At 41.2% G+C, this 26826-nt stretch overlaps 1 protein-coding gene across 1 annotated transcript in view; it reads left to right on the top strand.

The window, feature by feature from the left end:
- LOC126416836 (E3 ubiquitin-protein ligase listerin) overlaps positions 1 to 26826 on the top strand; it is a 146783-nt gene that overhangs the window by 38628 nt on the left and 81329 nt on the right. Inside the window, exons 6-11 of the mRNA XM_050084722.1 lie at positions 3907 to 4080; positions 9542 to 9732; positions 11164 to 11299; positions 17637 to 18377; positions 19309 to 19519; positions 25083 to 25362. Of these exons, the coding sequence (XP_049940679.1) occupies positions 3907 to 4080; positions 9542 to 9732; positions 11164 to 11299; positions 17637 to 18377; positions 19309 to 19519; positions 25083 to 25362 (1733 nt within the window). The remainder of the gene's footprint in view (positions 1 to 3906; positions 4081 to 9541; positions 9733 to 11163; positions 11300 to 17636; positions 18378 to 19308; positions 19520 to 25082; positions 25363 to 26826) is intronic.

The following is a 26826-nucleotide window of genomic DNA, read 5'->3' as shown; positions in this document are numbered from 1 at the left end:
CGGCGACGGACAGCGGCCAATTGCACTGACGTTTTCAAAACACGTGACGTCACGCCGCGGCGCGGGGGCGCGCGGACACGGAATTTCGCGGCAGTCAGTAGCGAGCCAGTGTGTGTGTTGGACCTTCCATCAAGCTACGGACCCCCTTGAAGATGTCTCCCGCAGTCGGAGACGAAACGTTGGGAATCACCACAGAATTCATCAACCGACCACGGCATAACAGCCCGGATAATTATAATGGACATGATATTTCCGGCCATGAAAGTTTACATTTTAATATAAAAAATGCAGATGATTGCAACAGAGCTGGTAAGTGACATAACTGCTTTCACAGGTAGCCCAGCCCATGATGGGGTAGGATAAACCTGTGACAGGACTGGAAAAGGAAGTGCTGGGTGGGTAAGTTGGGCAGGTCTTGCACCTGGGTCTTCCGCTGGAATATGATACTTGTGCCATGAGTTTGGGGGTTAGGAGTGGCATAGTGGTGGACTAGGATGTTGTGGAGGCTGGGTGGGCAATGGAACATCATTTTAGGAGAGGTGGGAAAGATCTCGGGTGCGATGTCCCTCATTTCAGGGCATAAGCCGTGATGGAGGGTGTGGTTCAGTTGTTCCAGTCCAGAGTGGTACTGGATGACAAAGGGGGCACTCCTTTGTGGTTGTTTCTTGGGGGTGGTGGGAGGATTGAGGGTATGAGGCGAAAAGGCATGGGAGATCTGTTTTTGAACTAAGTCTGGGGGATAGTGTCAGTCTGTGAAGACCTTGGTGAGGAGACTTAGCATACAGAACAGGGGAGTTCTTGTCACTGCAGATATGCCATCCCCAGGTGGCCAGGCTGTATAGGTGGTTGCTTGCCGATGATGCCGTGTTGTACAGTAAGGTGTCGAAGTTGAGTGACAGTAGGAAGATACAAAATGATTTAGACAAAATTTCTAGTTGGTGTATTGAATGGCAGCTAGCCCTAAATGTGGAAAAATTTAAGTTGATATGGATGAGTAGGAAGAAAAACCTGTAATGTTCAGATACAGTATTACTCGTGTACTGATTGACACAGTCAAGTCTTTTAAATATCTGGATATAACATTGCAAAATGATATTAGGTAGAATGAGCATGTGAAAACTGTGGTAGGGGAGGCAAATGGTTGCCTTCGGTTTATTGGTAGAATTTTAGAAAAGCGTAAAGAAGACCAAACATAGGTTGCTGGTGCAACCTATTCTTGAGTATTGCTTGAATGTTTGGTGTCTGCACCAGGTCGGATGAAGGAAGACATCAAAGCAGTTCAGAGGCAGACTGCTAGATTTGTTACCGGTAGCTTCGAACAACACATAAGTGTTACAGAAATGCTTCAGGAACTCAAATGAGAGTCCCTGAAGGGAAGGCCAGTGTCTTTTTGAGAAAAACTATTGAGAAAATTTAGAGAACCAGCACTTGAAGCTGACTGCTAAACAGTTCTGAGTCCCGATCATGAAGATATCAATGAAACTGAACCAGATGAAGGGTTGGTGTTTCCAGAGGCTAGGGAGGTCTTCTCTAGGTGGCTCATGAACAGGTTGGCATAGGAGGGTGCCACATGGGTTCTCATGGCTGTGCCACAGATTTGTTTGTATGACTTTCCTTCAAAGGAGAAGTAGTTGTGTGTTAGGATAAGGTCAGTAAGGTGAATGAGGTAGTGGGTTTGGAATCTGAAGGACATTGGGAAAGGTAATTTTCAACAGTGGTAAAACCATGAGCATGAGGAATGTTGATATATAAGGAGGTGGCATCAGCAGTGACAAGTAGAGATCGAGGAGGTAAGGGGGTGTTCATGGTGGAAAGTTGCCAAAATTCTTTCATTGGGTACACAATAACCAGCCACAATTGGGCAACCAGGATTGTTGGGTTTGTGGGCTTTGGGGAGCATGTAGAAGGTAGATGTGCGGTGTGTCATAGGGGTAGGAAGGAATAGGAGGGAAGTGGATTCTGGAGAGAGGTTCCGGGAAGGGCCTAATCCTTGCAGAGTTCATAGGTGCAGGAGTCTGATAACTGTCAGAGGCCTTCTGTCAGGTAGTCATTGCAATTCATAACAACAGTCTGCAGGTGGCATAATTATGTCAGGATTTGTTTTGAGGTTGTGTACAGCAATTCTTTTTCCTACTGAAAAGTTAGTGTTTTGAGGAAGGTACCTGGGGAAGGATGGCGAGGCTACGTTAGAGGTTAGGAATTCCTGGGAAATGACTAGGGGGTGGTTAGGTGGGACGGGGGAGGATTGTGGATGGTGGTATGAACTGGAAGAGGCAAGGGTTTAGTTTTGGAATTCGTTTGGTTTTGATTGGAGGGATTGGCAGCAAAGAAGTCCTTCCATTACAGGGATCGGGAGAAGGAGAGTAGGTCCTTGACAAGTCCAGCATGGTTAAATGTGAGGTGTTTGAATAGAGCTGAAACTTCTGTAGAGCCGTGGGTTGTGCTAGAAAGGTTAACAACAGTGTTACAGGAATATTTTGTTTATGGATTTGGTGGAGAGTTGGTATGGAGTTTAGGGGGATGTGGCAAGTTGAAAAGGTCAACTGGATGGGGTTTAGATGCTACAAGGGTTGGATGAGGAGCAACACTGTGGGTAGGATAGGGGTTGGATAGTGGTGCCCTGAGGTGGCAGTAGGATTTCAACAGATTGGATAACTTATGGTGGTGTTGTCTGGAATGCTCCTCCAGGTGCTGGAGAGCAAGGGATTCAATTTCAGAGATATAATGTATGGAGTAGGGATTGCACAGTAACAATATCTTGTAGAGGGAGTAGAGGTGGTTCTGACACACCTGTGACATGGAGAGGTATTTTTACAGTACCAGGTTTGTGAGGGCCAAGGATTAGTTGAATCTGAAAAGGTGAAGTAAGCCATATTAAGGTCCTTGGTCAGCATACACATAGCTGCTGAGCACTTAAATTCCATTGTACAGTGCTCTCTAGTTAAATTTGTGCCTTGAAAATGATGTGGCGTCCACCTGTAGAAATGTTGGTGGTTGTTGAAGACATTACTTGGGTGTCTTCTTGTAAATTGTTTGTCCATATTGGCCAGCATTTTTGATCTACCCTTGCCAGAAACCCTTATTCAGAAGAACACTCCGTCAGTCCCAGTGCACATGATTTTTGGCAGTGTTTCTGCTTTAATTTGGTATTCGCAAGTAAACCACTATGCTTGTTTTGACTCTGGTGTAACATTCAACACCCATGTTTCATCTCTGGTGACAGTAAGAGTGTGAAACGTGTCATGTTTCTTTTAATATCTGGAAGATTATCAATGTTGTGCCTATACATTTGGTTTTGAGTTTGTCTGTTTTGAGCAGCAGTGAGTAAAAAATCTGGGGAATTGATGAGTGCCCTAACTGTGAAGGATGGGTTCTATGAACCTGCTTGTCACACATTTTTCACCAATTCCGCTGGCACTGGAAGTGGTTGGCCATTACAATCTTTACTGTGCATGTTAGTGATTTGCCTGTGTCATCCTCTAACCATTCTGTTACTCATAATGTGGCACAGCTGGCAGTGGACCTCTGCTGGAATTTGCTTTTTAGCATGCAGAAATCTGATAATTGCACAAAGCTCCCACCAGTTTCTCCTAGCACTGTGATATGATCGCTGCCATCCTAACACTGAAAGTGCACCACATTATTGTCCCCTGTTCCCTCTCTGCTACCTCAAGGATGCGTTCCACTCCAAATGCATGTGCCATTTTTGGAGACTATTAAACCTTAGTTTCTGGATAATCCTCCTCATGCCAAATTATCAATGAAAATCTTATAAAATTTTGTTTTGCAGCATATGGTGCACATATTAAAACCAGTTTTTTTTTTTTTTAAAAAAAAAAAAAAAAAGGGCTCTGTGGCTTGTAATGTATGCTTGTTAGTCAATCTGTACTAACACTGTGTTTGCAGGTACGGAATGCATGGTTTTCTGCACTTATTGCAGTATGCCAGAAAGCACCAAATCTTCTGGAAAACAACGGCAGCCAAGTTACTGTAGCTGTGTTTGGGAAACTTGACGAGACTGACCCAGTCGTACTACCCGCGGTATGGGAAGCAGCGCTGCACGTCCTTACAGTAGTGCAGGTCTGTATGTTTTAGATGTATTGTCCATATACTCTGCCCCAAAAGTTAAAAGAGGTCGTGTAAAATAATGGAAGGCACTGAATGATTGATTGGCTGGCATAATGGAATGCCCAGAATTCTTGAATGAGCATTATTGCTACTTCGTTATTGTCATCAGTACTTCTACTTTATCAAAATTTTAATGAAGTAACAGTCAGCATTTTTACACAGCATTTAGGATTTTAGAAGACATTAGTTTTAAATTGTACACCTCTCGTTTAGAATGTCTACTGCATGTTTTTTATGAAGTGGATATTGTTATATGATGGTGATAATTTTGTGCATCGAGTTGAATTTCTCAGTAAGTTTATTTCTCAGCAAGTAGGTTAAATAATTAAAGAACATGAAAGATTAACATAATGGTGGGAAATAATATGAGGGCATGCTGCAAAGCAAAGCCTCCAAATTTATGTGAAAACTCTTAGAGCTTTTTAAATGAAATCAGAGTTATTAACATGCTACATATGAATTTTTCAACATAGTCACCCTTGTGACAAACACATTTCTCCCAATGAGAGACCAGTTTGTTGATACAATCACTGTAGAATGTTTGACTTTGTCGATGGGGCCACAACCTTATCTCTGCTTGCACCGCTTCATCACTATCAAAGTGAAGTCCTTAAAGGTGTTCTTAAAGTTTTGGAAACGTGTGAAAATAGAATGGGACCAAATCGTGACTATATCGAGAATGATTGATGAGAGTGAACCCGAGGCATGGGATTGTTGCAGATGTTGCAGCGTTGGTGTGTGGTCTTGCATTACCATGCTGAAGAAGAAGGTGGCCCACATGTGGAAAAACTCTTCAAACTCAAAACATGATTCACACACTGTTTCTCATGCACTAATATAATTACATTACACACCACCATGTCACACACCACACAATTTCAAACCCTCCAGCAGTAAAGAGTTGCAACTTGCATCAGTGAAGTGGGTTAGTTGCCCAAGTAGCATGCATGACATGTTATACTTCAACCATTATTGAAAACAAAATAAAACATTCAGACATTACTTTTCAGCATGCCCTTTAAATAATTCTGAAATTTAGTAACAAGGCAGTGTGTCTCCTGTTAAATATACTTTGCTTGAAATAGTATGATGGAAATTTTAGGATGCAAACAAGAAACAACTCACCTGCAAACATTAGCAGGTGGTGCATAAACATATGTTGTGTATGTGTTTGCTTACATACACTACCTGATAAAGAGTTTCCCAACACCCCACTGTAAGGTGGAATTACATCTACATCTACATCTACATGATTACTCTGCAATCACATTTAAGTGCTTGGCAGAGGGTTCATCGAACCACAATCATACTATCTCTCTACCATTCCACTCCCGAACAACGCGCGGGAAAAATGAACACCTAAACCTTTCTGTTCAAGCTCTGATTTCTCTTATTTTATTTTGATGATCATTCCTACCTATGTGGGTTGGGCTCAACAAAATATTTTCGCATTCAGAAGAGAAAGTTGGTGACTGAAATTTCGTAAATAGATCTCGCCGCGACAAAAAACGTCTTTGCTTTAATGACTTCCATCCCAACTTGCGTATCATATCTGCCACACTCTCTCCCCTAATTCGTGATAATACAAAATGAGCTGCCCTTTTTTGCACCCTTTCGATGTCCTCCGTCAATCCCACCTGGTAAGGATCCCACACCACGCAGCAATATTCCAACAGAGGCTAAGAGGTCAAGTGTGTTTTCGCAACCATTTACAATTTGCGTGGGTTCGTGGACTAACTGCTCGAAATAATTTTCGGAGAAAGCATTTAGGACAATCTCAGAAGATGTTTTCTGCCTACCACCGGTTTTGAACAAGTATTTTTGCCAACATATCGAGGGAAGGTTGAAGTCCCTACCAACTATAACTGTATGAGTGGGGTATTTATTTGTTACGAGACTCAAATTTTCTCTGAACTGTTCAGCAACTATATCATCGGAGTCTGGGGGTCGGTAGAAGGAGCTAATTATTAACTTAGTTCGGCTGTTAAATATAACCTCCACCCATACCAATTTGCACGGAGAATCTACTTCGACTTCACTACAAGATAAACCACTACTGACAGACACAAACACTCCACCACCAATTCTGCTTAATCTATCTTTCATGAACACCATCTGAGACTTCGTAAAAATTTCTGCAGAACTTATTTCAGGCTTTAGCCAGCTTTCTGTACCTATAACGATTTCAGCTTCTGTGCTTTCTATTAGCGCTTGAAGCTCAGGGACTTTCCCAGCACAATTACAACAATTCATAACTACAATTTCGACTGTTCCTTGATCCAAGCACGTCCTGTATTTGCCATGCATCCTTTGATATTGCAGCCCATCCCGTACTTTCCCGAGGCCTTCTAACCTAATAAACCGCCCAGTCCACGCCACACAGCCTCCGCTACCCGTGTAGCCGCCAGCTGAGTGTAGTGAACTCCTGACCTATTCAGCGGAACCCGAAACCCCACCACCCTAAGGCGCAAGTGAAGGAATCTGCAGCCAACACGGTCGCTACTAAATTTCACACGAGGTGGACCAGCCAGTATAAAAGGAGGTGGAGAGTATTGAGTTATCAGTAGAAAAGCAGTAACAGCAGAGTGAGTCAGTCGGGAGAGCTCAGTGACTTTGAACATGGAATATTATTGTATGCCATCGAAGTAACAAATACTTTAGGGACATTTCAGCCTTTCTGAAACTGCCCAAGGTGTCTGTTTGTGATGTAACTAGAAGTGAAAAACATAGAGGAACAATCACAGCTAAACCAAGACCAGGTAGATTTCATGTACTGACAGACAGGCACTGTCGAGGGTTGTGAGAGATGATTGTAACAAATTGCATGAAATCAGTGGAAAGGATCATTTTTGAGCTCCAAAGTGCTACCAGATCAGATAGCATAATGAATGTATAGGGAGTTTAAAATAATGGGCTACAATGGACAAGCAGCTCCTTATAAGCCTTACCTTTCTGTAGCTAACCCAAGCGACATTTGAGGTGGTGTATAGAGTGACACCACTGGACAGTGAATGACAGGAAATGAGTTATTTTGAGTAGTGAATCACATTATACCCTGTGGCAAAATGACTGAAGGGTTTGGGTTTGCTGAATGCTTGGAGAATGTTACCTGCCATCATATGTAGTGCCGACAAGTGGTGTCGCGGTATGGGGGTGTTTTTCATGGTTAAGGCGTGATCTCCTTATTGAGACCAAGCGAGGTGGCGCAGTGGTAGCACACTGGACTCGCATTCGGGAGGACGACGGTTCAATCCCGCATCTGTCCATCCTGATTTAGGTTTTCCGTGATTTCCCTAAAGCGCTCCAGGCAAATGCTGGGATGGTTCCTTTGAAAGGGCACGGCCGACTTCCTTCCCCACCCTTCCCTAATCCGATGAGACCGATGACCTCGCTGTTTGGTCTCTTCCCCCAAACAATCCATCCAATCCAAAGATGGAGAACTCGACTCTCCTTATTGAGCTTAAGAAACTGCTAAATATGAGAGGATATGAATACCTTTTACGGCATTGTGTACTACGTACATGATGTAGAAACAGTTCAGAGACAATGAGTGATTGTTTTCAATGAGTGATTGTTTTACCCTGACTATGGGCCCTATCATCTGTGAGGCAATAGTTTCTGGACAATATCATTCTTGAAATGGACTGGCCTCCCCAGATTCCTGACCTGAATCCAATGAAACACTTTTGGAACACATTAGAATGTTAACTTCGCTACAGACCCCAGTATCCAACATCACTATTTTCTCTGGTTTCAGTTTTTGAGGAAGAAAGGGCTACCATACTTACACTGACATTCAAATGATCCATCATAAATGTGAAGAATGGACTCACCCTATATTAATCTCCACTAACAAATGCCTGGATACTTTTGATCAGATAGTGTATATTGTGAGGAAGAGTAGTAGCTCTAAAGTTAATAAGAATTGTTCAATGAAATATGTTTATGTGCCACCCATGAATTATTTGTTGATAAGCGCTTTCCTTACCTCAGTATTGTGTTCTTAAAAGAGTACAAAAATAATATGTAAGATAACATTTTAAGCATTATGAAATCAGTATAAAACATATAATGATCAAATCCATGTATTTACAAGTTTACTACCTCATTTATTTCTTTTACTTAGTTTGTATCTTATCTACAAGAATTAATGCAATAATTAAATTGACAGTACATTTAACTTTTGTGTGAAAGCACATTATGAGTCTCGTATCATGTGTGAAAACTGCTAGTTATGTTTACTAATGACTGCTGTAAGTTGGGCAGCTCGAGTATCATATTTTGTGTGACCTGGTCTTCTGGGGATATTCTGCTCACATCAGCAACATTTGAAGATGTGGAAGAAGGCTTTTTAAGTGATTTATGTGGCTGATAATAGTTATTCTGTCTGTACCAGATCTAAAATAGTCGTATTGTGAATGTTTATTTCTACAGTTTGATGAGATGCTGGAGGAATTTCAACATCAGTGATATCTTTCCATATAAGATCACTTTTTGCTTTTTACACACAGTGGTAAAACTGTTTGTCAGACAATGCCTTTTATAGCATAACAGATATGTGTAATTTTGATGTTATTTCGTAAGATATTCACTGCACTGCTTGTTCTTCTTACTTTATAATTATCCCCTTCCTATTTCAAATTTTTATCTCAGAAATCCCAGTTCTAATCTGGATTATCTGAGCATTAGAGCCTGGCTTTTATTTGTTTGTTTGTTTGTTTACAACATTCTGCATTACACACTATTTGTAACCCTACAGGTATGCATTTTGTGTGTGTGTGTGTGTGTGTGTGTGTGTGTGTGTGTGTGTGTGTGTGGTGCAATGTTTTTGTTGAATTATGTTGATGGTGGTAATGAGGAGAAAAGGAGGAGGGTGAAACCCAGTGCCGGGACATAGTTTGCTCCTCATGAATAGCACCAAGGGAGCCACCAAGCTTTACGTCCCCTTCCAAACAGATGGGTCACCATCAACAGTGTCACATGTGCTCAGTTCATGAGAGACTGTGGAGAGGTTTGGTATTTAAACCAGGGTGTTGGCACAGAGTCTAGTGATCAGGAACTTTAAGCCAGTACCTCTTCTCGTCCCCTTGCCAGCCAAATTTAGTGAAAATTTTTTGCAGCACCAGGATTCGAACTGGGTTACCCTTGGGTCAAGCACCACCGCACAGGTGTGCTTTAGCAACCTTGGCCACACAGGGGGGGAACTGGTTCCTGTTGTGGTTTAGATATATCAACTCAAAATATAAATTATTACTTTTTGTAATGTTGATTCCACAAGCTATCTGAGTATTCCTACTTGAACAAGCAATTCTGATTGAGTGAGAACTTTTCTGTATTCAACTGACAACAAACTACAATGTGTGTCACGTCTAAATTATTGTATCATGTTAGTGTTCTGTTTTTTTCCTTGCAGAATTGTTGGTCACTAGTGGACACTGAAAAACTCGTATTTCCAAAACTATGGAATGTGCTGCGTGAAGGTGGCTATGGAAATGCAGTGACAATTTTCCCAAACCTGCTTCCTTTCCTTAGCAAGCTGCCTGCTTCTACATATGCAGATGATGGTGGCTTTTGTGAGCAGTTCTTTTCCAGTTTGCGGCAAGGGTAAAAGTTTTATTTTTACTTTGTTTTCTAATTTGAAATAAACTAATGTGCCCAGAAATAGTCTTTTGTTAAGTACCACCCTCACCTTTCTATAGTTTTAAGAGTGTGAAACCCTCTTGTCCAGCTTTGCAATGTTCACAACAATTTGACCCTTGCACATTGTCGTCTTGTAAGACTTTCCATTTGTGCCTCTCTCTCACTCACTCATTTTGAGATCATCTTATATCATTTCCAAAATCTACAGAAAATGATGTTACATATTGTTATTAAGTATAATTGCTTATGTAAAATGTATTAACATAGTGACATTTGTAACACATTAAGCTCCTATATCCACTGACTATGTGAATTATTTTTGTTCCAATGCTCTAAATAATATTTTACTTCCGCATTTGGTAGTCATATCTGGCAGACAGCTGTCACAAATGATGATCCCTGTCTTCCAGTAACGATGACACGTTGAGTTGCAGACAGGCACAACAAAAAGGCTGTTACAAATTTAGCTTTCTTCTAAAGCCTTTTCCAGGAAAGAAAACACACACACATTCACACAAGCAAGTACACGTCATACACATATGACTGCCATCCTTGGCAGCTTGGACCGGAATGCATTGGTTGGCACTCCGGTCTGAGCTGCCAGAGGTAGCAGTCATGTGTGCATACTTGCTTATGTGAATATGTGTGTGTGTGTGTGTGTGTGTGTGTTTTCTTTTCTGGAGAAGGCTTAGGCCAAGAGCTAAATGTCTAACAGTCATTTTGGTGTGACTGTCTGCAACTCAACATGTCATCTTTATGGTGAGTAGCAATCGTCATTTTCCTAATATTGTTGACATTCCAATCTGTAGTTTCCATAGTTTGATTATTCCTACCTTCCTGTAGGTTGATTAATCCTATCTTCCTGTTCTCACAAAAACCTCTTATCCATTGTAACTGATTCCTTTAGTTGTTTTTTCTGCTGTACGATAAGAATTTCTGTTATTTCTGTAGCACATTGCAAAATACTTGAAGATATTTGAGAAATATATGAGAAGCATAGTGAATGAAAATAGACACTAAGTCTCTTCCCCCAAACAACCCAACCCAACCCCTTGAATCCATTTAAGTTATTAAACACAATCAAATTTTGTTTCAAACAAATACCTGAATACTATCAGTTCATAGAAATTATACTAGATTTTAGATTATACTAGATTTTAGATAATATTTGTGAAGAAGTTTACAGGATAGATGGTTGTGTTTAATTATATGCATTAAATACTTAACAGTGACTCTTGTAATATTAACTAAAAGCAGTATTTTACCTCATCAGTTACTGTATGTCCTCATGCCAACAATTAACCCTCTCTCATTACTTTTTCCTCTTCCAAACCCTTCATTATCTTTTTTTGTACTGTGTAATATATAACATAATCTTTATTTCCTTTCTTTCAGATTCAAGCAGAAAACAGTACAGCAGAGCATTTCAGAAAACCATGCTGTTGCCAAATGTTATATTGAATGTTTCCGCTACTTGATAAGCATGAAGAACAATGATATAGAATTTTGCAAATTGTTGCACAGGGAGCAGGTAAAGAACAATATAAACATTGTGTTAAAACAACACTATTAAGGACCTCAGATTAAAATAAAAAGTGTCTAAATGCACATTTTTCCAAAATATATGCAGTCATCAATATTGTAGTTTGGATAATCAATCAGTTTGAAATATTCTTGCACAAAAATTATCACTAATTTCTATGTAAAAGCATGTCCATTTTTCTGTATTAAACTACAACGGTAACAACATCATAAGCAACAATTTGACATCCACTGTTACATAGGATTGTTCTGCAGACTTCTTCAGACATTCCAGTCTTAAGCTATACAAATCTATTTTGCACCTGCATGTTTTCTGTTATCATCTACACATTTTCCATTAGTTCATTAGCTTGGTCTTTCCTTGTCTCGTGAAATCCAACGAAGTACTTCCTTGGCCCATTTCATTATCATTACAGTTATAATTACATTTTTCGCTGCAGTTTGTTGCTTGTTATATTTGTTTGTCTTCCTTTGTCACCCAGTAATGCTTCTAACACACAGTTCTGGTTTTTGAGACACTGTACTAACAATCAAGAGGATAGCAATCCAATTCCTTTTTTGGACATGCAGGTCTAGGTGTTCTGTGGTATCCCTAAATTGATTAAAGTGAAGACCAGTGAGGTTCCTTTAAAAAGGACACATCTAATTTTTGTATAAAATGATTAGTAAGGGACTAATATTGGCAGCTCATCTGGTGAACTAAGTTGCAGCCCTAGTTGCAGAGCATCAGTAATGTATAACCTTTTTGATATTATTGTTATGTTCTGTCAAGCACCGATGAAGAATTCAATGAATTTAATTAATTTGCTACCTAATGAACTGCCAGTGTTCACTAGAGAAACTGTTTGAATGTCCATTTTCTGTGAAGTTGAAGTTGATGGGAATAGAAATTTTATGAACAATTGTCTCCCAGTTCTAAATTTGATGATGTAAATAATTACTGTTGTTCTGTGATCAGATATATTGTACTGTAGACAGAAATTTTGTACAACAATGTATAAATGTGTTCAGAGTTCTGAGTAACACTGTATGTGTAAATATGTTTTGACATTACCCATGCCCATGCACGTAGACTTACATATTATACACAGAAAATAATTCATCAAATGGAAGAATCACTCATAAACTGTAAAATTACAAGGAGGCAGGATGCCCAAGTACAGGGTTATTACAAATGATTGAAGAGATTTCACAGCTCTACAATACCTTTATTGTTTGAGATATTTTCACAATGCTTTGCACACGCATACAAAAACTCAAAAAGTTTTTTTAGGCATTCACAAATGTTCGATATGTGCCCCTTTAGTGATTCGGCAGACATCAAGCCGATAATCAAGTTCCTCCCACACTCGGCGCAGCATGTCCCCATCAGTGAGTTCGAAAGCATAGTTGATGCGAGCTCGCAGTTCTGGCACGTTTCTTGGTAGAGGAGGTTTAAACACTGAATCTTTCACATAACCCCACAGAAAGAAATCACATGAGGTTAAGTCGGGAGAGCGTGGAGGCCATGACATGAATTGCTGATCATGATCTCCACCACGACCGATCCATCGGTTTTCCAATCTCCTGTTTAAGAAATGCCAAACATCATGATGGAAGTGCGGTGGAGCACCATCCTGTTGAAACATGAAGTCGGCGCTGTCGGTCTCCAGTTGTGGCATGAGCCAATTTTCAGTATGTCCAGATATACGTGTCCTGTAACGTTTTTTTCACAGAAGAAAAAGGGGCCGTAAACTTTAAACCGTGAGATTGCACAAAACACGTTAACTTTTGGTGAATTGCGAATTTGCTGCACGAATGCGTGAGGATTCTCTACCGCCCAGATTCGGACATTGTGTCTGTTCACTTCACCATTAAGAAAAAATGTTGCTTCATCACTGAAAACAAGTTTCGCACTGAACGCATCCTCTTCCATGAGCTGTTGCAACTGTGCTGAAAATTCAAAGCGTTTGACTTTGTCATCGGGTGTCAGGGCTTGTAGCAATTGTAAACGGTAAGGATTCAGCTTTTTTCCGTAAGATTTTCCAAACCGTCGGCTGTGGTACATTTAGCTCCATGCTTGCTTTATTCGTCGACTTCCGCGGGCTACGCATGAAACTTGCCCGCACGCGTTCAACCGTTTCTTCGCTCACTGCAGGCCGACCCGTTGATTTCCCCTTACAGAGGCATCCAGAAGCTTTAAACTGCGCATACCATCGCCGAATGGAGTTAGCAGTTGGTGGATCTTTGTTGAACTTCGTCCTGAAGTGTCGTTGCACTGTTATGACTGACTGATGTGAGTGCATTTCAAGCATGACATATGCTTTCTCGGCTCCTGTCGCCGTTTTGTCTCACTGCGCTCTCAAGTGCTCTGGCGGCAGAAACCTGAAATGCGGCTTCAGCCGAACAAAACTTTATGAGTTTTTCTACGTATCTGTAGTGTCTCGTGACCATATGTCAATGAATGGAGCTACAGTGAATTTATGAAATCGCTTCAATCATTTGTAATAGCCCTGTACTTAACTTTAAGGAGGCAAAATTCCAAGTATTGCTGACAGACATATTTAAAGGTTGTCTGCCTAGGGACACACAATACACAGTTGATGAGCATGCCCTACAGCAGAATGCCTGCAACACACAAGGGCATTTGCATCGTCTTACCCCCAGTACTAGTTATCTGAATTCCAGAGATCAGAATTTGCTATGTGGTATATATATTCGCCCCTCATCACCCTCTATATGTTAACCCTTTCACTGTGTGGCTATGTACACTCCTGGAAATTGAAATAAGAACACCGTGAATTCATTGTCCCAGGAAGGGGAAACTTTATTGACACATTCCTGGGTTCAGATACATCACATGATCACACTGACAGAACCACAGGCACATAGACACAGGCAACAGAGCATGCACAATGTCGGCACTAGTACAGTGTATGTCCACCTTTCGCAGCAATGCAGGCTGCTATTCTCCCATGGAGACGATCGTAGAGATGCTGGATGTAGTCCTGTGGAACGGCTTGCCATGCCATTTCCACCTGGCGCCTCAGTTGGACCAGCGTTCGTGCTGGACGTGCAGACCGCGTGAGACGACGCTTCATCCAGTCCCAAACATGCTCAATGGGGGACAGATCCGGAGATCTTGCTGGCCAGGGTAGTTGACTTACACCTTCTAGAGCACGTTGGGTGGCACGGGATACATGCGGACGTGCATTGTCCTGTTGGAACAGCAAGTTCCCTTGCCGGTCTAGGAATGGTAGAACGATGGGTTTGATGACGGTTTGGATGTACCGTGCACTATTCAGTGTCCCCTCGACGATCACCAGTGGTGTACGGCCAGTGTAGGAGATCGCTCCCCACACCATGATGCCGGGTGTTGGCCCTGTGTGCCTTGGTCGTATGCAGTCCTGATTGTGGCGCTCACCTGCACGGCACCAAACACGCATACGACCATCATTGGCACCAAGGCAGAAGCGACTCTCATCGCTGAAGACGACACGTCTCCATTCGTCCCTCCATTCACGCCTGTCGCGACACCACTGGAGGCGGGCTGCACGATGTTGGGGCGTGAGCGGAAGACGGCCTAACGGTGTGCGGGACCGTAGCCCAGCTTCATGGAGATGGTTGCGAATGGTCCTCGCCGATACCCCAGGAGCAACAGTGTCCCTAATTTGCTGGGAAGTGGCGGTGTGGTCCCCTACGGCACTGCGTAGGATCCTACGGTCTTGGCGTGCATCCGTGCGTTGCTGCGGTCCGGTCCCAGGTCGACGGGCATGTGCACCTTCCGCCGACCACTGGTGACAACATCGATGTACTGTGGAGACCTCACGCCCCACGTGTTGAGCAATTCGGCTGTACGTCCACCCGGCCTCCCGCACGCCCACTATACACCCTCGCTCAAAGTCCGTCAACTGCACATACGGTTCACGTCCACGCTGTCGCGGCATGCTACCAGTGTTAAAGACTGCGATGGAGCTCCGTATGCCACGGCAAACTGGCTGACACTGACGGCGGCGGTGCACAAATGCTGCGCAGCTAGCGCCATTCGACGGCCAACACCGCAGTTCCTGGTGTGTCCGCTGTGCCGTGCGTGTGATCATTGCTTGTACAGCCCTCTCGCAGTGTCCAGAGCAAGTATGGTGGGTCTGACACACCGGTGTCAATGTGTTCTTTTTTCCATTTCCAGGAGTGTATATATGTCATGCCACACTTCCCCACATGTTGAGGACGTGTATATGTGCCTCACTTGGGTTTTCCTTCAGTACTGTGAATGTCGGAATGCATCCTGAGTCACCACTGTTGCGGACGAGCTACTTCCATATCTGAGTGAATAGAAACGTTTTGAGTATTCATCATGCAACATATGTGTCTCATTGTGTGATGTCATTTGCAAAAAACTGATTTCGATATCTTGAATCGTTTATGAGATATGACGATTGTTATGACCATATGATTCGCGACGTGCAGGGACATGAATGGGTGCATTGCGTGCGACTGTCCTTTGGATATGAAATGTAATAATTCAGGAATGAAATGAAATATCCTACTCTCAGTTTTAAATAAAATTTAAATATCTTATCTACATTTCATTTGCTGAAATGTTTAAGCTAAAATCAGCCACACACACAAAGCCTACACAAAGCGTTATTGCCTCTGTTAAAATCTTTAAATTTTCACATATTATTTTACTTAATATGGCATATAACGAAAAGGAAATCAATCTTTTATTGAATGAAGATATCATACTGTAAGATGTGCAAAAATCAATTTTTTTCACCAAACAGTTTTCTTAAAGACCGGTGAGAAGTATTTCATAGCAGATGACAAGCCCGCATCAACAGAACTGAGTGCATCACACTTGACCATTCATGAGATATAAAACCCAATAACTCGAAAATGAAACAAAATATCATTCTGCTCTCAGTTTTAAATACAATTCTGAAAGCTTGTGTATACTTCATTCACTGTAATGTGTGAGCTAAAATCAAACATGTGTAAAGTTTATGCCGTGCGTTTTTACCTCTGCAAACTATTTAGCATTTCGTGCTGTATTTTACATAATTTGATGCAGTGCAGTAAGTATGGCAGTTAAAGAAAAGAAATTCAGTTCTTTATCTAGGTTCTGCATGGAATAGGACAGGAAAGGAATATGTGGAAAACACTGACAAGGAGAAGAAACAGGATGATAGGACATCTGTTAAGACATGAGGGAATGACTTCCGTGGTACTAGAGGGTGCTGTAGAGGGCTAAAGCTGTAGATCAAGACAGAGAATGGAATACATCCAGCAAATAATTGAGGACATAGGTTGCAATAGCTACTCTGAGACAAAGAGGTTGGCACAGGAGAGGAATTTGTGGTGGCCCACATCAAACCAGTCAGAAGACTGATGACGCGCACACACACACACACACACACACACACACACACACACACACACACACAAAAGATATTAGACGGTAAGCTGTGAAAAAACAGTTTTTGAAAAATTGAATGATAAGTATTTCAAATCGGCCAGAATGCTGGCTCTCAGCACAGCACCAGCACTTGACGAGCAGTACAGCCATAATAAAATCTGCCTCACCATGGAATGCAAAGAGCATGTCAAGTAGCAAAAGGATTAATGAACTTAACCTGTGGTTAGTGTAGTTAAGTCCAGGAGGGTGATGGGGTTCGAAGATATACAGTGTACTGAATAGTGAATTTCCATCGTCAGAGTTCAAGAAAACTAGTATCCCTACTACTCCTTTTTTACATTTGGAGGATTCCATTAGTAATTACTTTTTTATTTTTTTATCGCCATTCCTGTCCCTCTTCCTTTCTCCTTTTGTCTCAATTTGGGTTTCTTCCCCTCTCCTTTCCTCTTCTTCATTGTACTATTCATCCCTCTTATCATTTCTCTTTGTCTTAATTGATCTTATTTTGCATTCTCTCCTCCATCACCTTTGAACTGAACCTCTCCCACTTCATCTTTTTCTCCCCTTGTCCTTGCAGCAAGTGAGACCCTCTCAGTACGGCATCTGAATGACCTGCTCTTCCTTGCCAACCCTACCCAAGAAATCCATCTTTCCTTCCTGATAAAGTAACTGACTGTTACGAAAGCTGAGTATGTTGTTTTAACTTTAAAATACATGTAAATATACTGTTTAGGCATGTGTGCATATCACCGGTACTCAGTATTTCATCCTCTGGAGGTAAGTACTGGCCATTCATTCCATCCCCTTCAAATTTCACTAAAGTATACTTCAGTTAAGGAAGACACGTGTACTTGTCATTGTGGACTGCTCAAATCAGTGTTTAAGAAAATTGTAGGCCTTAATTGATATTTTTTGTGATTTTGTTTTGCAGCTAATGTCTGTCATTGAACTTGCCTTAACAGAACGTACAGTTAACTGTGGAATGCTATTCAGAGAAGTTTCAAATCTCATTCATCACTGGAGCAGGAACAGGCATAATGCTTTGCATGCTGAACTGCTAAGTTTGTTTTGGTGTGGACTATCAGAAATGTGCATGAAGATACTGAAACCTCCAGGGCATGACTCAATGCAGCCACAGGAAACCCCGGCAGAATGGAAGGTGGACCGTGTTGTGGACTTGTGTGCTTTGTTAAAATGTCCCGCTTCTGAGATTCCAAAAAGTGTTTCAAAAGTTAGGTTTTCATCTAAAGAAATAATTGACAATGAAGTGAGTGAAAATGAAAATTGTGAAACTGACAATCAGGTATCATTAACTGTTTTCAGCGAAGATCATGCTGACGAATTTGCCAAAGAATTGAGTCGTTTGAGCTGTGAATTGGCAACTGTGTTTATTAATGAGTTGAAAAAATGTCACGTTTCTGCATATATTAAACCCCTGAAAAATTTGGTGAACTCTGCACTAAGCAGTAATGACTTACTGAATGCTGTGGGGAGCACTGACCAAAATGAAGAACAGAAAATACATGAACTGCAAAAGCTTTTGGATGAAACATTCTGTGCTTGGTTGCAGGACAAAGCCAGGTGCTCTGAAGCTGTTGTCGAATTAATATTTTCATTATTGATGCATGTTTCCACCGAAATGAAGGATCGAGTTATTCACCGTTTGTATGAGGTATGTTTTAATCCTAATTTTCTTACCATAATGTTTGAATTTGAAATTAAGGCTAAGACCAGACTACTTTACTCTTTCTTAATCTTGGGGACTAAAAAAAGGCACTAAAACAGAGTAAAATGTTACCACTTCAATTTATGGAAGCATCCGAATGCCACACAGGAATGGCCACATAAAACTAGACGTAGGAGAAGGAGATGTCACAGTGAGATTCATTGGAAGAATCTTAAGGAAATGTAATTAGACTGTAAGAACGAGCTTACAAATCCCTCAATCATTCAGTTCTCAAGTAATACTTGTCATTGTGGGACCCTTATTAAGCACAATTAATGGAGGAGGTAGGAAAAATTGAAGTAAGGGTGGCATGTTTTGTCACAGATTCATTTTCATTTAATTAGCACAAGAGTGTCAAATAGATGCTGTGGGAGAGGTGTTGTGCGTTGTGGAGAGATTTCCTGTTAAAAGTTCTAGAGCACACGTTCCAAGACAAGTCGGGCAATGTATTACTTGTTCTCACATACATGTTACTAAATGACTGTGATGATTCACCATTAGCAATATGAACAGGATAGGTGTGAAAGTGTAGTGCTAGCAGATGTAGCCTTCACTATACACTTTAAGATGGCATGTGGAGTATAGGTGTGGATGTAACTGTGTCCAAAAATAACATCCTGTGTGGCATCAGAGTACAATGTGGCTGATAGTTTTCTGCGGGATATCTCTGCAACTAACATGTACCTGGTTTGAAGTAACACTATTTTGTATGGCTGTTTTGTTTTGTTACTCTGTTTCAACTTTTTTATGTTCCATTTAGTATTCAAATTACATTCTTTCAGTACTTTATATATTGCTACACAAATTTTATAACTATCCTTTAGTTATAAGTGGAAATAACAGTCCTGCCTAATACACCGTTCGATATATCTGGCAGATTTCTGAGTCCCACAGATCAGTGCTTCTGTGGCTCCTGAAGATGTGTGTCAAACACGTTGGTGATAAGGATGTAATTTACTTTATTCGTGGAGAGAAGATGAGTGGAGAACTTGTTGCACTTTCTGGAGAGGTTTCATCTTGTTCTGATTGTGATGGTGGGGATGCCCTTGAAATTCTTCGTTTCTGTCTCAAGACTCCAGCCATTGCAGGTACAACTACATTAATATTAGTTTATAAGTTATTTCAATTAATGTATATCTTTTATGAAATCCTCCCCCACTCCACCAAGAGTGTCTTTCCGCTGTCCACCTAACCTTCGTAACCTCTTAGTTCACCCCTATAAAATCCCCAAACCACCTTACCTACCCTCTGGCTCCTACCCTTGTAACCGCCCCCAGTGTAAAACCTGTCCCATGCACCCTCCCACCACCATCTACTCCAGTCCTGTAACTCGGAAGGTGTACACGATCAAAGGCATTTACCAACTGACCTGCCTACACTGTGACGCATTCTATGTGGGAATGACCAGCAACAAACTGTTCATTTGCATGAATGGACACAGGCAGACAGTGTTTGTTGGTAATGAGGATCACCCTGTGGCTAAACATGCCTTGGTGCATGGCCACCACATCTTGGCACAGTGTTACACCGTCCGGGTTATCTGGATACTTCCCACTAACACCAACCATATCCGAACTCCGGAGATGGGAACTTGCTCTTCAATATATCCTCTCTTCCCGTTATCCACCAGGCCTCAATCTCCGCTAATTTCAAGTTGCCGCCACTCATACCTCACCTGTCATTCAACAACATCTTTGCCTCTGCACTTCCACCTCGACTGACATCCCTGCCCAAACTCTTTGCCTTTACAAATGTCTGCTTGTGTCTGTGTATGTGCGGATGGATATGAGTGTGTGTGCGAGTGTATACCTGTCCTTTTTTCCCCCTAAGGTAAGTCTTTCCGCTCCCGGGATTGGAATGACTCCTTACCCTCTCCCTTAAAACCCACATCCTTTCGTCTTTCCCTCTCCTTCCTTCTTTCCTGATGAGGCAACAGTTTGTTGCGAAAGCTTGAATTTTGTGTGTATGTTTGTGTTTGTTTGTGTGTCTATCGACGTGCCAGCGCTTTCGTTTGGTAAGTCACATCATCTTTGTTTTTAGGAATATATATCTTTTTGTATGAGACAGTACACAACACTCAAATTAAATGTCACAAAGAAAAAGCCTTTTTAATATGAACAAAAATAAGCCAGTTTTCTTGATTGTATTTTTAAAGAGAAACCCATGTTTATAATTATAGTAATCACATATTCTCTTTTCTTCGTGTAACATACAAACTTTGGTACGAATTGTTCAAATGATAGACAAAGCCAGTAAAAGAGAAATAATTGTCATTTGGCCACAAGATGTCACTTTAACCAAGCTGGTGCTGTGACGTTATTGTGGCAAACATGTGAATTTCCAGAGATACCTGCACCACACACAAGAATATCTGGATGAAATAGCATTTTAGACTGTGTTGTTACTATAGGTGAAACATGACGTCACCATTTTTAGCAGCAGAATTGTCTTGAATATGTATGTCCAGGCAAGTACAGCATGCTGTTATTCAATTTTTGTTCAAAGAACATCTCTCGTAAAGTTAAATTCATCATCAAATTCAAACTGTGTATAGGGAAGCATGCTTCAAATGTAGCTGTGTGTAAGAGTAATGTTCCCGATTTCAGAGTGGCTGACAAAGTAAAGTAGCATATTTTGTGTGCTGTCAAGTGCTGTGCAAAGACTTTGGATATTAGAAATTTTTTTCTGCAAAATGTACTTTGACACCTTCGTAATGAGCAGAAAGACTTGCATGCGGAAGCTCGTACATCTGATGTGATACCTGTATGAAACAGCATTCTTGGACTGTGTTATGGCTATAGATCAAACATGACGTCACCATTTCCAACAGGTAACGTAAAGTGTGTGTCAGTCACGGAGAGGTCCATTTCTGCCTTGGGCTGTGAAAGCGCATTCAACTCCTGTGGCTGGAAGGGTCATGTTGAGTCAGGGACTATTGATTTTGGAGTGAATTCATGTCAGGACTACACACAACTTTCTAAGGATTGTTAAAAACAAGTGGTCTGGCAAGTTGTTACAAGTTGCAATTTTGCTTCATGACAACCATGCACTAATAAGGCAGAACAGGATGGTCTACAGTCTTTCTAATGAAATGTATTGCATCACCCTGTATATAGTATGAATCTCTCACTTTGCAATTACCATGTGTTTGATTCCTGGATGAAGGCCCTGGAAGGTCATCACTTCATCTGCTGTTGAGTAGCGTCTAATGGAGTAGAAAGTTTTTGCTTCTTCAGGCTTTGACATTCTTCAGAAAAGGTATACTACAGAAAAACAAGTACCATATTGGGACAATAGCTTAAGCAAGGGGAGTGATTATCTGTTGATTGAGTAATAAGTACACTGTTTTTGTTCCACAGATTTTTGTTTATTTCAAACTAGTTTTCAGCTTGTTGGGTCATCTTCAAGAAACAACTGACTAGCTTCCGGAAGGGACATGAGTTCTTAGGTAACCAAACATTGTAAGCAAAGATACAATCCACTTGCATCGAGTGTTGTGAATCAAACTTGTTTCTTAATGTTGAAATTACACTTTACGTAATGGCCAATATTAAGCACAATAAATTATTAAACTAAACATTATTACAGGTTAAATGGTTATAATGCTAAAGTCTGTGAGGTCTTGACATTGGCTGAGAAATTGTTAAATTGAGCTCTCTCCCGAATGAAGACAGATCCATTGAATGATCTGCTGAGAGGTGCTTCAAAATTGAAGGATGAAATCTTATGGACTATCAAAGCAGAGGCAGCTTTCTGCTAAGTGAAAGCTGCCATCGCCGAAGCTACGCTGTTAGCACATCCTGTCACTCAGGCCCCCCCTCGCTTTGGTGATAGATGCATAGTTAACAGCGATAAGCACTGTACTACAGCAGCAAATAGAACAGTGTTGGCAACCTCCTGCCTTTTTTTTACCCAGAAGATTTTACCAGCAGAATGAGGCTAGTCGACACACAATTGTGACCTACATGTGGCGCATCCTGCCATATGCTCGAAGGGCATCAGTTTATTGTGGTCGTCAACCACAAGCCACTGACATTTGCATTTCATCAGAAGCCAGACTAGGCATCACCTGACACCTACACCAATTAGATTACATAGGTCAATTTCAGATGCATGTAATCACATGGGATAGTCTGAATGTCCCATTGGGTGCTCTCTCTTGTGTTGAAACACTCACAGCTGCAATCAACAGTGAAGCTCTTGCTAAGTCACACCACCTCGATCCATAGCTATGTGCATTACTGGAGTAACCCACTAACCTGCACCTCAATATGTCCCAGTACCACCAGCAAACATGTGGGTGTATTGTGATGTTTCAGCAGCAAAGACACAACTGTTGCCCCTACGGTTTTAACTCCAGGCCACTGCATCATTATATAACTTGGCACTTCCAGGGGCCTGGGTACATTGAATCTTGTAAAACATGCTTTTGTGTGGCTGATTATGGACAAAGCGTGCAACTGGTTTGTGCACCAGTGTTACCCTCATCCAAAGGCTTCACTTATCCTTATGCCTCTGGACTGCTTTTTGCCTCCCCTATGGGTGATACAATGACTGAAACTATAACAACCAGATTCATTTCAGCATGCCTCTTCATGTTAACACAGATCAAGACCAAGAAGTTGAGTTGTATTTGTTTAAAGCTCTCTCCACCCTGCTATGTATGAAGTATATTGACACTACAGCTGACTACACTGCAGCTAACAGACTTGTGGAATGACTGCGCTGGTAATTGAAGGCAGCACCAAAATGTCACAATTCACAACATTGGACAAAAACATTATCCATTGTGCTTCTAGGCCTCCATGCATCCATTAAGGAAAATCTTGAGGCTTTATTAAGTGATCTCATATCTGGCCAAACAATACAACTACCAGATAAATTCCTTGAGCATGTACCTAATGACTTCATCGATGCATCTGACTTTGTCTCCAGGCTGTGGCCGCTGATCCAATAACTCCACCTGTCGCACCACAGTGCCATCTCACTCATCATCATTTTATTTTCAAGGATCTAGCAATGTGTGACCAAGTCTTTGTCTGGTACGACACGGTATGCAAGCCACTCCAATCCCCGTAGATGGGCCTTACACAGTCCTCAGCAGCACTGGAAAGACTTTAAGACTGATATCATGTTTACTCCCACCACAGTCTCTGTGGATCATCTGAAGCCTGCATTTTGCAACTTCACCATTGGTACATGCAGTCCACCTACTCTGCCTACTGCAAATATAGCACTCTCAGTTACCATCAACCAACCTGTCATGAACTAGCCACAACAATCAGCAGACACCAAACTTACGGATGCTGCAGCAGACATGACTATGCTAGAGTGTGCTGCAAACAGTAGTCCACAAAATACTGCAGTGGGCTCCACAAAGCAAGAGATCATGTGAACAAGACACAACGTCTGTTTCAACACCAAATATCATTGACACTAGTGTGAGTGAGTTATTGATCGCACATTACAGTGTCTGTAGTGACATCATGCAGTGTTAAACAATATTATGAAAAGGAAAATTGCTACTCACCATATAGCGGAGATGCTGAGTTGCAGATAGACTATCACTAATAAGCTTTTGGCCAGCAAGGCCTTCATCAAAAATAGACCACACACACACACACACACACACACACACACACACACACACACACACGGGTGCGTGCGCGTACGTGTACGTGAACACAGCTCACACACATGACTGCAGTCTGTGGCAACTGAAGCCATACCACAGACTGCATTTGTGCGTGTGATTTTCTCTTTTGTGTGTGTGTGTGTGTGTGTGTGTGTGTGTGTGTGTGTCAGTCATCTATTTTTGACAAAAGCCTTGCTGGCTGAAAGCTTTGTGACAGTCGTTTTGTTGTGCCTATCTGTGACTCAGTGTCTCCGCTATATGATGATTAGCAACTTTCCTTTTCATAATTTTGTTACATTCCATCCTGGATTTTCCATTGATTGATTTTTGCCATACAGTGTTAAAAGTATTTATGCTCATTGATACATTCTATAATGTATGTTTAGTCTTTGTTTTGTAGTAGTTAGTTATTCCTTGCTCTTGTTGAATAAATGTTGTATGCTACTTGGATACAGTGCTTCAGTGGTATTAAAGCCTGTGGATAACTCTAATAACCAACAACATATTCCATCATTTTATGCCTTGCCACAAATTAGTGCATTAAAAAAATTAAATACAATGTTAAATTCCATACCAGACTTCAGTTGTCACGCCACTTAATTTCAGATCGTATTACTGCTGTGGCAGTGAAAGCAAAAGTTATTGCTTGTTTGAATACATGCAACACCAAAACTGAATATCATTTGCGCCTTGCTTGCATTTGAACATTCAGTGATTTGTTAGTGTACTGCTATAGCAATAATATGATCTGAAGATGGTTGCTGTCACAACCAAAACAGGTAATGCAGTGCAATAGTTGGTTGATTGTGTCAGTTAAATAAGCTTTTTAAAAAAATACTAAAGCGTATTATAGTTCTCAGTCATGCTCCTCAAAAATAAAATAAGCATAAAAATAATTTAACACCTGTTCTATTCTGTATTGTTTATATGGATAATACTGGATGTGAGTTTGTAAAAAGCGATCAGCTTCTACTCTTTACACATTAAGTCTAATGCTTCTTAAATAATACTTACAGACACAGCAGTGCCAGGCATACTCAGAGAGCTGGCAGTGGGCCTTCGAAGGACTCCACAACCTACAACGACATGCACAGTTTTGGCTTGTGAAGCAGCGGCAATGGCAGTGAACTTTGGCTCTGCTGGCATTGACCTCCTGGCAGGCGTATTCGCTCTGGCAGTATTGCACAAAGCTGAGGAGCCGGAGGTTGTCGAAGCGTGGCACAGTGTAGCACCTGAAGTTGACATCTTTATAGTTCCGTCATTGGTTGCAGAGATCAGGGCCTTGCTTCATAACTGGTGAGTGTAAGTTCTCATGTCAATATTTATCTGTTTACTGTATAAGGAAAGATATCCAGGGCAAGTAGAACACAGGAAAAAGCTCTGTAGCAGAACCCATGGCATCAGTTAGCTCCTAGCTGCTGTGCCAAGACCTAATTAATTGTGGTTTTTTATTTAGCAAATGGCGTAGCAAGTTATAAATCATACACAACAATTGAACATGAATCACATGCATATAGTTAGATGGTGTTAATTTGATTGAGTCTTTTGTCACTGTGAAGAAGTCAGACCAATGACCACACTTAGACCAAAAGGACATTCTTCTGTAATTTGGTAGACTGCTTGTGTATTGGCATCACATTAACCTCTTGTGAAGCTGCCTTTTCCCAGTCATTTGAGGTGCAAGTCAGCTGTGGTTTATTCTTATTCTGCTGGGATTGGTGTAGATTTTCCAGTTGTAATTTTTGCTGATCTGTCAGTCATGTTCCTTGGTAGTCTTTTTCTCAAAATTCATTCATCAGTTACACAGAGCTTTAGGTGATATCTAAATAGTTGTATATAAAATGGTCAGAATACTTTATGCACATTTATTATTACTTTATAGTACAGAAGAAATCAGCTGTATTGCAATCTTCATACTTTTACACAGCAAGTCAATAAACTTCAAGAAGCCTAACAACACTTAATATGTGGCAATAATACTGTATTTACATACAACAACTGTTCCATACAAGTGACAGTATGTACATAATTCAGCCTGCTGACATGGAATTTTACATGACTGAATGCTAAACACAAACTGATTGCATGAAAATTAGCTGATGATTACGTAGTGTGGACTCATTTGAAACAATGCAGACTGACGTGGAACTTTATGTGATGGCTGCTACGTGCGGAGTGACTCATACTGTTTGTAGTCTTTGAATACTGGACATGGACTGACAGTGGCTTATGTAGCAAAGTCATCAGAAGGGAAAAACCAATTGCAAAATGATTGACAAAATGTATGATGTGAAAAGTGTCAATTGACCCTAAATAATGAAAAATGTGGGGTCATCTACATTTAGCACTCAAGGGAATCCGTTAAATTTCGGTTACACAATAAACCGTATGAATATAAAGTTTTTCAGTTCAACTAAATACAAGGGCTAACAATTACAAACAACTTAAATTCTGACAGTCACAAAGATAATGTTGTGGGGAAGATGAACCAAACACTGTGATTTATTGGCAGCATGCTTAGAAAATGCAACAGGTCTACTAAAGAGACTGTCTACACTACAGTTGTCCGTCCTCTTCTGGAGTACTGATGCATTGTGTGGCATCCATGACAGAGGGCATTGAAGAAGTTCAAAAAAGGGCAGCTCATTTGGAATTACCATGAAATGGGTCAGAGAGTGCCACAGATACGGTACACAAGTGGGATGCCAGTCATTAAAACGAAGGTGTTCTTCATTGCAGGGAGGTTTTCTTATGAAATTT

Source organism: Schistocerca serialis, chromosome 1, assembly GCF_023864345.2.
Source record: "Schistocerca serialis cubense isolate TAMUIC-IGC-003099 chromosome 1, iqSchSeri2.2, whole genome shotgun sequence".
In the NCBI taxonomy this organism is placed as follows: Eukaryota; Metazoa; Arthropoda; class Insecta; order Orthoptera; family Acrididae; genus Schistocerca; species Schistocerca serialis.
Note: the sequence above shows the minus strand (reverse complement) of the source record. Positions and strands in the feature narration are given on the sequence as shown.